At 45.7% G+C, this 16,836-nt stretch overlaps 3 protein-coding genes across 4 annotated transcripts; 1 reads left to right on the forward strand and 2 right to left on the reverse strand.

Annotated features, from left to right (window-relative positions):
* Window positions 1–153: 153 nt before the first annotated feature.
* On the reverse strand, window positions 154–1,375 carry LOC6601600 (cilia- and flagella-associated protein 161). Its single transcript, XM_002026585.2, has 4 exons — window positions 1,234–1,375; window positions 658–1,173; window positions 493–597; window positions 154–438 (listed from the first exon to the last, which is right to left on the reverse strand). Exons 1-4 carry the CDS (start codon window positions 1,327–1,329, stop codon window positions 238–240), a joined length of 918 nt encoding a protein of 305 aa, XP_002026621.1. The 5' UTR covers window positions 1,330–1,375; the 3' UTR covers window positions 154–237.
* Window positions 1,376–2,250: 875 nt separating this feature from the next.
* On the reverse strand, window positions 2,251–2,833 carry LOC6601601 (accessory gland protein Acp62F). The gene has a single exon (XM_002026586.2). It carries the CDS (start codon window positions 2,679–2,681, stop codon window positions 2,319–2,321), a length of 363 nt encoding a protein of 120 aa, XP_002026622.2. The 5' UTR covers window positions 2,682–2,833; the 3' UTR covers window positions 2,251–2,318.
* A 1,447-nt stretch (window positions 2,834–4,280) lies between these two features.
* On the forward strand, window positions 4,281–16,808 carry LOC6601602 (putative inorganic phosphate cotransporter). 2 transcript variants are annotated; one of them, XM_002026587.2, is made up of 6 exons: window positions 4,281–4,476; window positions 8,161–8,752; window positions 14,680–14,852; window positions 14,922–15,485; window positions 15,555–16,085; window positions 16,148–16,808. In XM_002026587.2, exons 2-6 carry the CDS (start codon window positions 8,689–8,691, stop codon window positions 16,361–16,363), a joined length of 1,548 nt encoding a protein of 515 aa, XP_002026623.1. In that variant the 5' UTR covers window positions 4,281–4,476; window positions 8,161–8,688; the 3' UTR covers window positions 16,364–16,808. The 2 variants fall into 2 exon arrangements, with proteins under 2 accessions (XP_002026623.1, XP_026840947.1); XM_026985146.1 differs by lacking the exons at window positions 4,281–4,476; window positions 8,161–8,752 and adding an exon at window positions 12,950–13,330.
* The last annotated feature ends 28 nt before the right edge of the window (window positions 16,809–16,836 follow it).

A 16,836-nucleotide genomic window follows, 5' to 3' on the forward strand; every position in this document is an offset into this window, starting at 1 on the left:
AATTTGTGCCTTCATCCTCTCCCATTCGTTCTATCTATTCTAAGCATGAATTCACCCACTGCCGGGTATTATCTGCGCCAACCCGCGGGGGCTCGGCTGACACAATTCCATGTGCGAAACTTAAATTATCGCCACATACTCGTAAAATCCAAGTTCACGTTACACCTAATTGCAGTGACCTTTATTTAAAGCAAACTAGGCGAAAACGGGTGTTTGTTGGGACGGGGAATTTTTAGATTAGGCCTTCTTGCTGATGGGGCCTGCCTGATGGCCGTTGCTGATCATCCACACGTTCTTCCAGAGCTCGCGCTTGTAGATGTTACGATAGTTTTGCACGGACACGAGGAACTCTGGACCGAACAGAGTCTGGATGACCACATTTTCGGCGGCGAGATTGCGGTTGGTCGCCGCATGGACAATGACCAGTGGGGCATTGCTCTGGAATAATGGAATGGTTGGAATAATGGCAAAGGGAAGCTTGTTCATACAAACGGGGATATCTTCGCCCTCGCTCTCGAAGCGCCGGTTGCGATCGACGTGAATGCAGAACCAGTTGGTAAAGGCCATCGGCAGGTCACCACCCGGACAGCCACACCTCTGTAGAAGACGATAGCATACATCAATAAAAACCTTTTCATGGACTCATCGTCATCTTACACTGCGATGAACAAGGCCCAGAGGAAAGTTCAGCTCGCCGTTCTTATGGGAATGATATGTGACATCGATGGACTGGTTCAGGTTGACTTTCTTGGGCGCACTGTAGAGCATGATGGGATCATTCTCCGAGTCCATGCACTCAAGGCGGAAGCGCTGCCCGTACTTGATGTCCTGCCCAGTGCGGTCGTGCTCGTCACCACTGACGATCCGGAACGAGTTGCGCACACAGGACCGCGCGGAGGGAGCCACCGTCAGCTCGCAGTCCTCGTTGATGCTTTGGCTGTGGCGCACCACCCGCTCGTTGATCACCACCGAGAGGGCGAGGTTCAGATCAGCGGTGCTCATATTCTCGATGTTCATGGAAATCGGCATCAGTTGGACGACGGCTCCGAAGATAACGTTCTGCTTAGGCGCTGCGAGGACGATCTCCTTGTGGAAGTTGTCGTAAAGAGTGCGCGCCTTCTCCACCAGAAGTTCGCCCCGATCCCGCTTGCTCTTAAAGTTGCGAACTTTGTCCTAGAAAAGGTCAGAGTAGGTAAGGTCTAATGGTATAATGGCTTGAATTCGCTCTCCCACCTCCTCGAGGCAGTTTTCCTCGAACCAATTGCCAATGCGGACGACAGGCCGGAAGCGAGACGATCCGCCACTTATATCGAATACCGTGCAAGGCATTTTGTGTTGTGTAGTCGCGAAACAGAAACAGAATATATTACTCACAAAGAAATTGGAAAGAATTTGATTATTCTTTATTTGAGACACGATTCGTATGTTTCAGTTGTCTAAATAAAACAAAGCTAGCTATTGGAGAGGTTTTCCAACGCCTTCTTATAAGAGGAATCCTGTAAAATGGATAGAAGGAGGTGCCAATGGAAAGAAATTGAACTGATGGTATTATTATGTGGAAACAGGGTTTCACTCATGCCCCCCTGCTCTAATTCACCACCGGATTCATTGCGGATACGTTCATATGGATTTATAGCATACTTTTGGTCTTATAAACGATTCATTGGCCCACCCGGCGGATGAGTAATGACAGAAACAATATTCCCCTTTAGCACACATTTCTGAGCTTTAATTTGTACAATATACTCGAATGGGATGTGCTTCATCAAGTCGTATTAAACAGAGGTGATTAAGACGCCAGTGTTGGCTGTTGGCTGTAGGCGTTGTCTGTGAGTGAGACAAAGCAAAGCAGAAGAGACCAAACTAGTCTGTTGAAGGCTGGGTGCCTCATCATCATTAGCAAATCTGTGGATGTCTGGGCCCAATATCGGTGACAAGATAAGCCAGTTGTATCAACATTTGGCACATCAGCCAGTTGCCAGTTGCCACATGCGTTGTTGGTCGCGTTAATTGTGCTTGTTATTCATTATCGCTGATATATTGTATGGGTGATGTGGTGTCTGATGATAGATCGGCGTGCACATCACGTGAACGTGCGGACCTGGATCGGCCGATGTGCGGCACGTTTCTTATCTAGGCACCAGGCACACGGCACTCAATAGTAAGGGGGCCCATACGGTGGTTTATGGCCATGTTTACCCTACGCTAGAGCTGCTGTTCCAACTAATCAGCCATCAGTCGTGGCATCAGTCTGATACACAGCCGGCACTGATTTATTTTTATTTGGTTGCACTCACATTAGTAATTTCACAATTCCTTTATGTAGGGATAATGTATTGGCCGTAATTGGCACCAAAGTACTTCACGCTGCTTACTTGGTACGAGGGAACATTCAGCTGCTTCTGCCCGCAATCTATCCGCAGAACGCAGCTCAATCGCCGCTCGTCGATCACATGGCCCTCGATGCAGACGCACGGACCCCCGCAGATCTTCGGCGGACAGGTGCGCGACTTGTATTGGCAGGTCTCCTCGCACCTGGAGGAGCAGCTGGACTTGGTGGCATTGAGACCGCAGTCTAGGCTGGGAGGATATGGCGTATTGGCCCGAGCAAAAGGAATATCCCCGAAGACCCAACCGGGCGCTAGAACGTAGTATAGCATTATGTGGAGGAATATCATCATTTGGCGATGGTTTTGGTGATTGGGTCAGAGATCCAATTGGTAGTGGAACCGATCTACTGATCAATTTAATTAGTTATGCCTCGAAAGGTTACCCCGTAACTGAAGAGTCGCTCTGGCGCCAGTATGACACATATTTCCATGCAAAATCACCTAAAATATAAAATATCATCAATGATAAGCTATAATCTAAAAGACAAATTTTTCCCCCAGTTGTTTACCTAAAAGAAAAGCAATCTATTCGCTAATTTTTTCGTGCCGTACCCTCAAAACCGTTTCGTTATCTGCTTCAAAAACAAGTCCTCACACAAAGAGACCCTCAGAAACGGTTGCCACATTTTTAACTGCGTCAAACGACAGGCCCCAAAACGATAGTGGATCAAATGTGACGTTGGAATATCTTCCTATGGCTCCGATTCCGTCACTAAACACTAAACAGAGCCGCCTATCGCGATGGGTGAAATATAATTAATAATCAGATAATTCCCCAAGAGCAGAAATGGGCATTTGATTTGGCATCGGCCATTGAAACGCACTCGAGACTGTCACATAAGACATATTCGATGGACGATGGGCGCTGCGCGATAGGAGATCTCAGAGAGAGCTACTGCGCCCCGAGCTCCGTTGATAGGCTTATCCAATCCCGCATCATGTAATTAGGTTTTTCCCATCTCGAATTGGTGGCTCAATGATGGCTATAGCAATAGCCTTGTCCGGTTGGAACTACTGTTTCCCAAGATTATGTTTTACGACTCTTTATAGACCCGAAATCAGGTTGATAGAATTCTATCGCTACCTGGGCAGGCTCGTTGGCCCAGCCCTTATCGTTGGTCAAAAGTCACTTTATGGCCCACTAATTGTCCGCTTTTGGATTGGGATATTGGTTTATAAAAAGCACATTTTACAGAGCTGTTTTGCACGGGGCATTCCTCTTTTATTGGTTCCGTTCTGCATGATATGGGCCCAAAGCTCTGACGTCTTTGCTGTAAATCTCCTCATTAGGCCTGTCAATATTGTAAAAGCTTCGCATCGGTAGAGTCAGCTCGGCCGATCTCTCATGCGTCTTTCATGCGGTTGGAGATAACTTTCGACTGTCCGCTCTCAGTGCTAGAATTTGCACGTGAGCGGCATGTTGAAGCGCACGAGAGAACAGCTGCTCTCGGAGCTTACAGCTCTCGCTCCCAACCTGAACCGGTAACCGCTAACACGTTCGCACCTAACAAAGCGGAGGCCCGAAAATATGGACAAAGCTGCAGTGCCACTAGAGCCTCTGTGATCCTCAGGCGCAGCTTCAACGCTGACTTTGTTGGCACTGTCGCTATAAAAATATCGTTTAATTGGTTATATTGCTGCCCATAAACGTGGCCATTATCACAGTCGTCTATCACCCACCCAACCGAACGACGAGCAAGCCTCCTCTCTGCGCTGCCGCTCGGCCGATGAATCAAACGAGCGAATGCCGCTTCGCTTCGTGTTTCCTCTGTCCGCTAACGCAGCTCTGTCAGCGTCCGCGTTTCGATGCGAGCAAAACAGAAACAAAAACAGAATTATAAAAACGTTCAATTAGTCGAGGTAGTAAGTCATTACAGAGCCAGCGCTCGTCCGAGACTGTCCGCTCCAGCACAGCACAGCACCTGTACTCTGCCTGCATCCCGGCCTTGGCAGCACAAGCACAGACCCCAAGGTGTCGATTGCCGATCAAGAAGAAAGTTTCCAGCCCAAGTGCGCGTCTGTGGTGGAAAGTGTCCAACAAGAAAAAATTCCAGTGGAGTTCCATGGAATTGGAAAAACCATTCCTGTGAGTGTCTCTTCTCTGCCTAAGCTTCTAGTTGATAGAATAACTGTGTTCCTGTCCATTGAGTGGAGCTTTTGCTACTCGCACTCTTCCGCTCACTCTCTGTTCCTGTCTCTGTTTTTGTCTGCGAATTCGCTGATATCGGTTAAATGACCGCTCAGACGACACGTAAGAGGAGTAATAAGAACTCCAGCAAGGGAAACAGCAGTCAGAGGAATAAGAATAAGACTAAAGCAAAACAGCTGATTCGTATTTTTGAAAAGTTGTTTTTAAGTGTGTTTTGCGCGTGTGTATTTACATATATCTGTTTCTGTGTGTGTGTGTGTGTGTGAGGTGAGTGAGTTTCTGACTTAAAGATCGTAAATTAAATCCACAAAAAAAGTAGCAATATGTTTAAAATTATTCCATATGCAAAAATGCCGAAACGAAAAGCGAGAGCAACAAAAAACGAGTCAAATAAGTATTCCCCAGAAATCCATTCCTGAACGAAAAATATCGTTCATTGTGTGTGAGAGCTTTTGTCAAGGAAAACGAATAAAAAGTGATTAAGAAATGATTAACGATCGGATGATAAATACTGGCCCAATGTCCGTTACTCACACAAACTCTAGACCCAATTTCCGATCCAATTGCAGTTCGATTGTTTCTGGGCTACAAGTAATTCCCGGCTCAAGTGCCAAAATGCGCGCAGATAAGCAGATAAGCTCTGGGCCATGAGCCACGAGTCAATACCAAGACACAAGACCCTCTCCTCCAAAGCCAAACAGTTTCCCACCACTCGAGAGCAACAAAACGCAACAGCCATAGAGACACAGAACCACTCGGCCGAAACGAATGTGTATATGAGGTTGGGGCTCAGGTCTGAACCTGAACTTGAAAGTTGAATGCGAACTGCAAATGGAAATTGATAGGAAAAACGCTGCTGCGCGAGAAAAAGCGAGCAACAATTGTTGAACAGAGCGAATAAAATCATCATAAATTAAGAGGATTACAATTGAAATACTCGTACCAATTTAGAGGAATGACTTTCCATCCGACGGGAGAAGCCGAGAGAGTCCTCAGCAGTAGTGTGGTGTGGGTGGAAAATTTTGTGTGCGGTGTTCGGTACGCTTCCAGGGCCTTGTCATTTTGCTGTCGTATAAGCGGCCGTTGACTGGCTGACGACTGCACGTTTATGGGATGGCGATAAACGTAATTATGTCATAATTACGAGTATGGCAATCTGATATCAGACGAGTCTATAGCTGGTTTATGGCCACATCTCACTTGGCCACAAAACAGCTGAATGAAGAACCTTTTGCACGTGCCTGAATGCCTGAATCTAAAGCTGTTGCCTGGTTTTACTCTCCAGAGTTTGTACAGGGTAGCAGATAGGGACGTTACGAGCTTAATCTATAAGAGCGCACGCACCCGATGAGGGTCCCTCGATAAGTGTATTTGATTTATGGTCAAGTCCCAACGATTGGCCGCTTTCATGGCAACCAATTCAGCAAATTGCTGTACCCCTCTGTCACCCTCACCTCTGTCCATATATCAATCGGGTATGGGGTCTGTCAATAAATCTGTCTGCCCGCGAATTTACAATCGACTCTCAAAACGTTTCGGCCCATAGAATAACTCCCCCCAAGCATGGATCGGACTTTGAAAACTCTACGAGAACTCTACCCCTTCGCTACTTATCTGCTGAAATTTCCGACACTCTGGAGAGGCGAAAGCGCCTTTGGCGCACGCTTGGATCGGATAAGGACCCGGCGACTGGCGATTATGATTAAATTCATAAATTTCCGCTACTCGTAGAAGTGGGTTTTATTAAATATGGTTTTGTGGCTGTCTATAAATTTATTGTTATTTACTAATGCACTTTTAATGCCCGTGAAATGCAACTATAACCGAGCGAGTCCTGAGTTGCGCATTAGTCGACAGTCGTAATTAACAATTGCCATTCATATTTATAATTTTTGTTTAAGCAAACTCGTACACTCGCTAGTTGTGCAGTGAATTCCCTTTTCCCTTAACACGATCGTCGGCAATTATCGTAAAGAACCTATTCCCCCCTGTCGTGATTTACATAAGATCTACATCTAAGCAGGTTGTGCAACCAAGATTAGGTATTTCCGATCCAGGAACCTTCGCAGACGATCCGCATTTGGAGACTGTTTCTGTGGCAGTCGCCGATCGTTTAGCAGCCTCAAAATGCAAAATCATTTCGTCTTCGAAATGATGGGCCGTTCGGTATTTTTTCCGACTATTTACCTAAAATTAAACATTGCTAATTCCTTAAATCGATAAATATTAGTGACGAGAATGACGGTGCGAGACACTGAAGATTTGCATTCTGTTATGAATAGATCTTATACAATATAGAGATCACGTTTTAGATTTTCTATTATTTTCAGTATCATTCGGAGATCATTAAATGGTACGCAATTAGGGCCTATTATTAGTAAAACTTTCCGCTACTTATGAACGCAGCTCATTCAGAATAGATGGGTATTTCCCACATCCCAATGTCTGATCTCATAAAAGAGTAAAGAAATCCCCTGAGAACGATCGAATCCAACTGATCAAACAAAACAATACGAGTGCCTCTCTCTTTCCCAGAAAATTGCTCTGTCTAAATAGAGTGAGTGCCTTTCTACGTCTATCTTCTAGCGTTATCTTTCCGAAGAAATCAGGATTGGAGTATAGGAATGAATCTTGGTGTGTTTCTTTGGTAATTAGTGAACCATTTGCCATGATTCTTGTTCGGCACACTTTGGGGCTCATAACAACAACCTGTTTAAGGCCTTATGTGGTTTTAATTTCTAAGAAATTTACGTAAACAAATCAGCGGCGGGCAGCAGATTGTTCAAAATCGCGTCGCAGATTTGTTTTGTTCGTTATATGCGACTTATGAAACTTTCCAAAATTCAATTTTGGGCCGCTCTGACGCTCTGACATGCAAAACAACCCGAAAACAATTGAAATTCCACTCACAAAAACTCAAGTACGCAACTGTTGTTATCGAGTGTCCGAGTGTGTGTGGTGTCTGGTGTGTGGGGATATAAAGTTTGTTCAGATCTAAAGTGCCATTATAATCGATTTACCTAGAATTGTTAGTACGAATCGAAATCGGAACCAGTTTCCTCCAAAGGGACAGAGTTTAAAGTAGATTATATTACATCATCAGGGAACCGAAATTGTCAATATGTGAGGCTCGCAAGATAAGTACTATAGTTATAAGGTTAATTACATTGAGTCGTTGCAATTACTTTTACATTTTCCGCATATAAACCCGCAGCGCAAATATTGGAGTAGCCTTGCATTCCGGGTCGTGCCTTGCCGAAAAAAGCCTCTTCAAGGTCCGCTCTTCCATACAGAACGTGGCTTACGTGGTATGCTAAGAAATCGGATGACAGACTGTACCCAGTTCGGTCCCCATATTTCCTAATACGAGCTTATCATCCCGCGCGAATCTGTCAAATCATAGCAAATATTTGAACGCAAACTTCGCTGTTAACTGGGAAAACGTGCGTAGGGCGAGAGACTCGTGAAATCAAACGCCGCTGATCTGATCAATCAGGGAGGCGAGATGATGATGCAAATCTCGAGTTCGCGTTCGGCGACACTTGGAGGTTGCGTTTGCGCAATCAATTGAAACACCCTGCTAAATTTATCAAACTAATTTGATGTCTGCTCTGCTTTCAGATTAACAACTTGATCTGCCGACCACCTATAGCTGTAGCTATATGTACAGCGGGGCAACGACAACGGGCAACGTCGAAGGGAACGCATGCGCAGATCTCTCAGCAAAGCAAAGCCAAACAGAACGGAAAATAAATCGTGCAAACAGCAGACGGAGCACCGCCTGTCCCAGTCCCAGTCTCCACTCCGTCTCCATTCGGCTTATTTAAAGGCCGCTAGCCACCGAGTGACAATCAGAACAAATCAAGCTGCCAGCCGCAGCAGGTCGCGAGTGAAGAGAGAAAGAGTGAGCTGAGATAACGATACAAACACATGTACATCTGCAAAGAAGATGTCTTGAGAGCTATCAGATCGGGCTCTTGCTGAAAACGGTTGCTGAAAAAAGTCTTAAATCTTATACCTTCCGTGCAGTATTGTGATATTTAAGCGCTGCGCTTACACAGGCCACAAGCAATTGGTTTTAACACCTCTTATTTAACTTAAACACACACTCACGTTCCCACCCAACAAATAAAACACGAAGCACACAAGATGTCCGCATCGAAGGAGGCCATTTGTGGGAGCACCGAGAAGGATCTCGAGAAGCCGCCATTAGGTGAGTGCCCAAACTATATTTAGGTATATATGTAGAGGTAGAGATAATATGGGGATGAGGGTGGAGAGGAATAGGTTATCAAAATGTGAATACTGAATATTGCTCAGATAATATACTATCTAGGCTTTTGCTTTTTACAAGTTAATTTGTTACGAAGAGATAGAATGGAAATTGTAATGGAAAATTATCGCATAAAGATTAGGCTGATGAATAAAATCAGAAGCCATATAATGAGTTCTTTATTGAACTAACATTCGATAAGGAGAGTATAGATAGAGAGATACAGATACCAAAAAAGAAGGAAATAAACCCAGCAATCAATTCAATTATTAATCAATCTGGATCCCAGTCATCTACACTTCACCTTTTGTACTCGCCGTTATCCGCTCAACTTCCATTTCGTACGATCTATGCTATGGCCAGGTCTATGATCTCAGTTACACGTAATTGCCCTATTTATTTCAAGCTTGTCTGACTGCTGACTACTCAGGCATATCATTTACATTTATACTAAGCAAGTCTCAACAGAAACTGAAAGCTGCTGAATCGAATGGGACTCTCAATGATTCTCCTGGAATCCACTTGATTTTAATACTAGTACATCAAGAGCGTCAGAAGCTTGAAAAGTGCCAAAAGCGGACGTCAGGGTCGGCATTAAACGGAAGTTATTTGTTATGCAATGCAAAAGAAAAGGAAAATAAATAAAATAAAATTCATTAATAGCAGAGTCGCCAACGCGTGAGCCACATTCCCAATTAACGTGTGACACAGACACAGACCCCACAAAAGTCCCCCTACGAAGGGAGGATGAGGAGGTGGATGCGGTGGCGGTACAGTTGAGTCAATAAGTGCCAACTTTTGTTGTCTAATTTACCTATTCTGTTTCCATTTGCGGACAGAGACAGACACAGAGCCTATGTTTTTGTTGCTCTTTCCTTTCTAGAAATCATCATCGTCTGATTGCCCCACACTTGACACAGATCATCGTTCAGGTTCGGTTCCCTTCCCCGTTTGCCTTTTGCGGAGCCGACCGGTAGGCCTGCCACAGTCGAACCGGTTACCGGCATAGCCCCAAAAATGCTGAGCAATAAAAGCAAAACCTATCCAAAACAATGCCATAAATCTCGACAAATGCCAGGTATGGTACGTGTTTATAACTGTGCAAATGAACTCTGCAAGGCAATGACAAAACTCGTTTCCCCACTCCATTCGGCGCTAAGGTCAGCCGGGGAAATGCGCATTCCCCTTGGCATTCCAGCGAGAGAACTCTTCACTTTTTCGCATTTTTACTTTCGTTCGGATCGCTACTGCAATAACAGCACTGCGCTCTGTTGGCGTTCTGAGTTTTAACATAGCTCTGCTCTGGCAAATTCTCTGCCGTGCAATTTCGATCTGGCAGTTTGACAAGTTTTTGCATGTCGCTGGCTTTTGGCCCTGATATTGACATTCGCATGGCTAGTTTTCAATTTTCAAATATTTCCCCGGACATGCAATCGTTTAATTGGGACATTGTTAATCGGCACCCAGCGAAATCTAGTATAGCATTTCCAAGAAAACGCCTCCCTCATCTAAAATCTACGTGCTATGGGGTGTGGAATGGGTTGGGATGGGTGGCTTGAACAAACCTCCCACACAATCAACAATACAATCAGCGATGCGACCTGTTGAACGTTGCGCTCGAGTTGAGCCCCATATCTGTTCCATATATAGGGTGTATTGTCATCGGGGCCTCTGGCGTAATGCGATTTACAGCTCATCCCGACCCGACCCGGCCTGGCCCGGCCCGGCCCGACTCGAATGATAAATTAGAAAATTGCTTTTACAAAGCAGAGCAGATAGACCGAGGACCGAGAGAGAGAGTGAGAGTAAGAGTAAGAGTAAGAGGGTAACCCACAAATGGGACAGTTGAAATTCCTTGGGTTATTTCTAAGATCGTGACTTTTGCGACGTTTCGCAAAACATTTCATTAGATTTTGTTGTAGCCGCCACATGCCACTAGCAAGTGGCAAGCAAATTACTCATCTCATCTCAAATTGTGCATGTTACTATTTATATAGATTGCCAGATCCCCCAGAGCGCCGCACCACCTCGGAAATAGCCAAGACATTCATTCAGTGAATGGTAATCATGAAGCAGGCATTTCACCTGCTAAAGGGAAAAAGCGACCGTCAAATAGAAATTACTTTCGCACACAGGGAGCAATTAAGCGTCAGCGCTTCCACAGTTGGCACTCGCCCATGTGGAACCACAAGATAAAAACGATACGAGTAGAATCCATTCATCAGTTCAGTAGAAATCACGTAACCTTCCTTGCCTTGCCGGGGAAAAACAAAGGTTCTTCTTATAAAGGCTGCCAATATTTGCGATACTGCTTTGCACCTAGCACAGTCCCATACCAGGAAACCCTTGTGAGAGACTCGTATTTGTTCGAATTATGATCGAAATTTTGTGGCTAAGCAATCAGTATCTGAATTCACAACACTTTTAGGCCTCAGAATTCCACGGAATCTGATCAAATCTCATACACTAATACTTAAAACCGCACAGCACTTACATTACGCTTACGTAAAACGAATAACGTAAGCTGAAAAGCACACCCCAAAAGCATGCTGCAAAAAAGCTTCGTGCTAACGAGGAGTTAGCTCTATGTAAAAAGAATGTAAGTTATGATGCACCTCCTTGTCATTACCGTCACTTCTTTAGCGACATCCTCATCGAGATCTACATCAGCATCCACCTCCACATCCACATCCTTCATCCTGGAATTCAATATTCTCCATTGTCGGCCGCCAACTTTGAGGTCGAGCGGCTTCGGAGTTGGTGCTGCCCCAGCAGGTAGCAATTATAGTAATTATGTTGTTTAATTATCGCCCTGATGGATGGCCCATCCCGAAATAGCACCAATAGTTGGCAGGCATTATGAAAAATCACTTAATTGCTTCGAGCGTGCACAACTGTACTCTCTACTGCGGCCTGACCAAACAAAATATTCCATTGGAGGGTCTTTGCCAAAAAAATACAACTACACGACGCGATGACTTGTGCATATGTATTTATTTGAAAAAAAATTAAAAAAACGAGACAGCTGCCAATGGGGCATCTCAGACTGTCACGAATATGTGTGCGGCGGCGGTGTGAGAGCTGCAGAAGAGAGAGAGCCAAAGCTAGAAATGCTCTACTCTTCACTCAAGCTCAAAGATGTAGCTCATTGGAGAGTCGGTGCGATCGGTTCTGCGGTGCGGGGGAAAAGCAGCCGACAATCACGTGTCTGTCTCTTGGACGCAGTCGCCCTCACACTCACACTCACACACATACACACACACACACACAACCACACATGATTTTACACTTGCCGCCTTGTACGAGTATTATTTGTGAGTTAAAGCGTGACTGTAGCTATTTTTAATGTTTCAACTGTCTCGCTTTTGCTTTGCGGTTGGGCAGAATAATAAAAGCACAACACAACAAAGGCCGGTCCGATTGATTGTCAAAATTAGCAGGAACTTGTCAAAGCTCACGCAATGACTTGCCAGAATATATAGTAATTGTTTTCGGCTTAATTAGTAATCACACAGAATATGCACCTCTGGGGGCGCCTCCACTTAGCGGTGGCGTCTCCGATGGAATGGGGCATTTCTATGACTTCATAGCATGTGTGCCTTGTTTACTTTCGTTTGGGTGCTCAGGCAGATATGTATTCGAAAATATTTCCACTGCCCAAAGGCCTGCCGCTGACTGTCGTCAGAATCACTTAGCTGTGCATATTTTAAGCAATGGGCGCATGTCTTTTAAGAGCAGTCTCCATGTGCCGCAGTCACGAGATCTGGATGTGTGGTACGCTTACGTCCGACCGATATAATTAGAACTGTGTACTATATCTCTATATAGCTGGGCCGATTTCTTTGACGCTGTGAAAAGTTCACTCGCCCAATTGACATCAATCGTGGGATGCATTATGAGGCGAGAGAATTTTCCATCGTTTCGCTAAATTAGTACAAGGGAAAGTCGAAAACTAAAATCACGCTGACCACCGTTGATGTAATCGCCAGGCCGGACAGAGAGCGGCCAGAGAACTGCGAATGTCCCACGAGTACGAGAACCCACAGCACCAGAGTTTATAAATGAAGGCAGCGCCACGGTCGCCGCTCAGTAGGAAAAGCCGCACGAGCGAGCCGCCACACCAAGTGCCGAGTCAGTCAGTTCTCTAGCCAACGTCGGGGTTAGCGCACCGTAACGCAACCCAAAGAAAGAGTAGTATAGTGTAATTGTTCAGTTTCAGTTTTTCCGTTTGAAATCGTCTGCCAGTCCGCGCAATGCTACGGTCCCACGCCGGTCAAGTTTACAGATAGACAATGAAATGGTTTAAGCGTGTGCGGAAAAAGTCTTACTACTCGTGAATCGCACCGCCCAGAAAACAAGCGAACAAGTTCTCGAACAAATCTCGAATTTAGTTTAGCATAAACCTAATTTATTTACAACGCGACAACATGACCTTTCGTCGCAGCACACTGAATCATCGCCATCGCGATGGACATGTCCTGGTCTGGGACCAGAGGGACCTCGACCAGACCCCTAAAAGTAAGCCTTGTTAATAATTAAATTGTGGAACTGTGTTTGGGTTTTCGATGCTCGCTGTCCCTTGTCCACAGTGTGCGTATACGTAATTTGAGTGGCAAGTGTAGTCCGATTTAATTGCCAGTCGATACGACGCTCGTTCTAAAATAGACTCTCTGCCACTCGAGACATACACGTGCGATTCCAATTCCGGTTCGCGTGGCGAACGCGGCGACGGCGATTGTGCAACACGAGACGTAGATGGAGAGTGAGGGGAGTGATGAGAGGGGTGTGAGGTGGGGTTAGTGTGGTGGGGAAAATCGAGCGATTTAATGCTGCGTGAGCAATGACAAGAACAGAAAGCGTCCAACAGTACATTTTGAAATGTATTTAAATCAGCATTTATTCGGTGTAATTGTTTATGGCATACATAGCTTTTTTTACTGCTGTTTATTTGTGGATTTCGGGGCAAAGTTCAACACTCCCAATGGGTGGGCACAGGGTTGGGCCGAGATACGACTGCTGGAAAAGTGAATTGCCTCAATTATATTTACTATCTAATGTATTCCATAATTGTGGCTTGATTCGAACATTAATTTTTCAACTACCAATTATATGTACGATATGGCCCAAGCCCAGCAAAGTGATCACAACTGTACTTGCAGCAGAAATCTATCGAATATCACGTGTTGGCGACACTCTGAAGAACGCCGACTGTCAACGATACACGTTTGTCAAATGACAATAGAGAAATGAACCCCCCTCCCCGCTCCCATTCGCATTTTTTTGCAGTTTTCGTCATAGCAATTCCAATAACAATCTCTAAATACGATTCTAAGGCTATTAGATCGAATGTATAGACTGAAATGACACCATACCCGTAGCAGTAATTCCATATATTCTCAGAGACCGCATCAGAAAGTGAGGCAATTGCCAACCCACTCACACCCCTTTCCGGCTCCTCTATCTGCAATGAGTCATGGGTAGACTAGACCTTATCTTTCTCTCTCGAGCGTCGAACCTTGGGCAAAGTAAACCACAGACAAGATTATAGCGTAGATTATATCGTAGTTGAGAGATTCTGTGACTGTAACTGTGAGATAAATATGTACGAGAATCTCACTGTATTGTAGCCTCGTTCTGGTTTATTTTCGCCTATTTTCGCGGTTCCGAAAAGCGAACATCTCTGTTAGCAATTATTTCTGTTGACAACACTTCCGCTTTTCCTTTGCTTAATTAAATTTTAATTTATGGATGCACATTAGTCTCTGACGCATTCATTGATATGGAAAGATGAGAAATACACAGAGGAAAAAGAAGGCAAGAAAACTCTTTGACAATCCACTAATATGCTCGTTCCTTTTTTGTTTTAGGATTCTTTGCCACCCGCTACTTTGTGACCTTCATGCTCTTCCTGGGCATGGCCAATGCCTACGTGATGCGCACCAACATGTCGGTGGCCATTGTGGCGATGGTGAACCACACGGCCATCAAGACGACCGATGAGGAGATCGTCGATGAGTGCGGCGATCGTGATTTGCCCATTGTAAGTTCGAATCACCCCCAAAGTCTTCGTATTCCAGCTCTTTCTAAACCATTCAATTTATCATTTTAGGACGATTCCCAGGATGGCGAGTTCGTTTGGAGTTCGAGTCTTCAGGGCTACATCCTGTCGTCCTTCTTCTACGGCTACGTAATCACCCAGATTCCCTTCGGCATACTGGCCAAGAGGTTCGGGTCCCTGCGCTTCCTTGGCTATGGCATGCTCGTCAACTCGGTCTTCGCCTTCCTGGTCCCTGTGGCAGCTCGTCAAGGCGGCGTCTGGGGCCTGTGCGCCGTCCGCTTCATCCAGGGGCTGGGCGAGGGTCCCATTGTACCCTGCACCCACGCCATGCTTGCCAAGTGGATTCCGCCCAACGAGAGGTCACGCATGGGCGCCGCTGTCTACGCGGGAGCTCAGTTCGGAACGATCATCTCTATGCCGCTGTCGGGTCTCCTTGCGGAATATGGCTTCGACGGCGGCTGGCCATCGATCTTCTATGTCTTTGGCATTGTGGGCACTGTATGGTCCATTGCATTCCTCATCTTTGTGTACGAGGACCCCACCGTCCATCCTAGCATTGATGAGCGCGAGAAGAAGTACATCAACGACTCCCTCTGGGGCACGGATGTGGTCAAAGTAAGTCCTCCACTCGATTAAATTTTGCAACAGGGATTCATTCATAATTCATTTTCGAATCTTCTGCAGAACCCTCCGATTCCGTTCAAGGCCATTCTCAAGTCGATGCCTTTCTACGCGATCCTGTTCGCCCACATGGGTCACAATTACGGCTACGAGACTCTGATGACAGAGCTGCCGACGTACATGAAGCAGGTGCTCCGCTTCTCCCTGAAGTCGAACGGTCTGCTGAGCTCGCTCCCCTACCTGGCTATGTGGCTCTTCTCGATGTTCATTTCGGTGATTGCGGACTGGATGATTAGCTCGAAGCGGTTCTCCCACACAGTCACCAGGAAGCTGATCAACAGTATCGGACAGTACGGACCTGGCATTGCCCTGATTGCTGCCTCCTACACGGGCTGCGACCGGGCCTTGACATTGGCCATTCTCACAATTGGCGTAGGCCTCAACGGTGGCATCTACTCCGGCTTCAAGATCAACCATCTTGACCTGACGCCCCGCTTCGCCGGCTTCCTCATGGCCATCACGAATTGCTCGGCGAATCTGGCGGGTCTGCTGGCGCCGATTGCAGCGGGCAACCTGATCAGTGATCAATCAAAGGTAAGGATAGAAAGCTGAACTCTGTGTCCTGAGGGATTACTAATAGCTATATCTTTTCGAAGCCCATTATGGGACAGTGGCAGATTGTGTTCTTCATTGCCGCCTTCGTGTACATCATCTGCGGTACGTTCTACAACATCTTCGGCTCCGGCGAGCGCCAGTACTGGGACAATCCCGAGGGCGACGAGCAGAAGGCGGCTCTGAGCAATGGAGCCAATTCCTCGCCAGCAAGGCTGAGCACGCCACAGGCTATCACCGCTACCGAGTCGAGGCAGTAGTATTATCCTGTGACCTGCGACCTGTGACCTGTGTCTGTCATTACCATTACACTACTGTACACAAGTCTAGAATTTAGTATTTGTTTTAGTTATGTATGTATTAAGATAAATGTTGTTACTACGATAGTTAGCCATTGATATTCCTAATCCTATTCCCGTCAGCTGCAACGCAACCGATTTGCATAATAAAAGACAGCAATCATGTTAAAGGAAATGTTAAAGAGAATGTTCAAGAAGGAAACCCGAAACAAGGCACAAATTGTCGAAACAAAGTTAGGCAAATCGAGGTCTACCATTGTAAATGAGTACGAGTATATGTTTTGTAGTTTTCTTATGTGATAGAGACCGAGTTTAGTCTTCTAACCAATTGAAATGATCCGATGAAAGGAACGCAACCAAATATGTAAAAGAATTAAATCTACCATAGCTTAAAGCCAAACCTGAACCTGAGTGTTTCAATCGATTTCAAAGCA

Source organism: Drosophila persimilis, unplaced genomic scaffold (assembly GCF_003286085.1).
Source record: "Drosophila persimilis strain 14011-0111.01,24,50 unplaced genomic scaffold, DperRS2 tig00000002-arrow-pilon, whole genome shotgun sequence".
Classification (NCBI taxonomy): domain Eukaryota; kingdom Metazoa; phylum Arthropoda; class Insecta; order Diptera; family Drosophilidae; genus Drosophila; species Drosophila persimilis.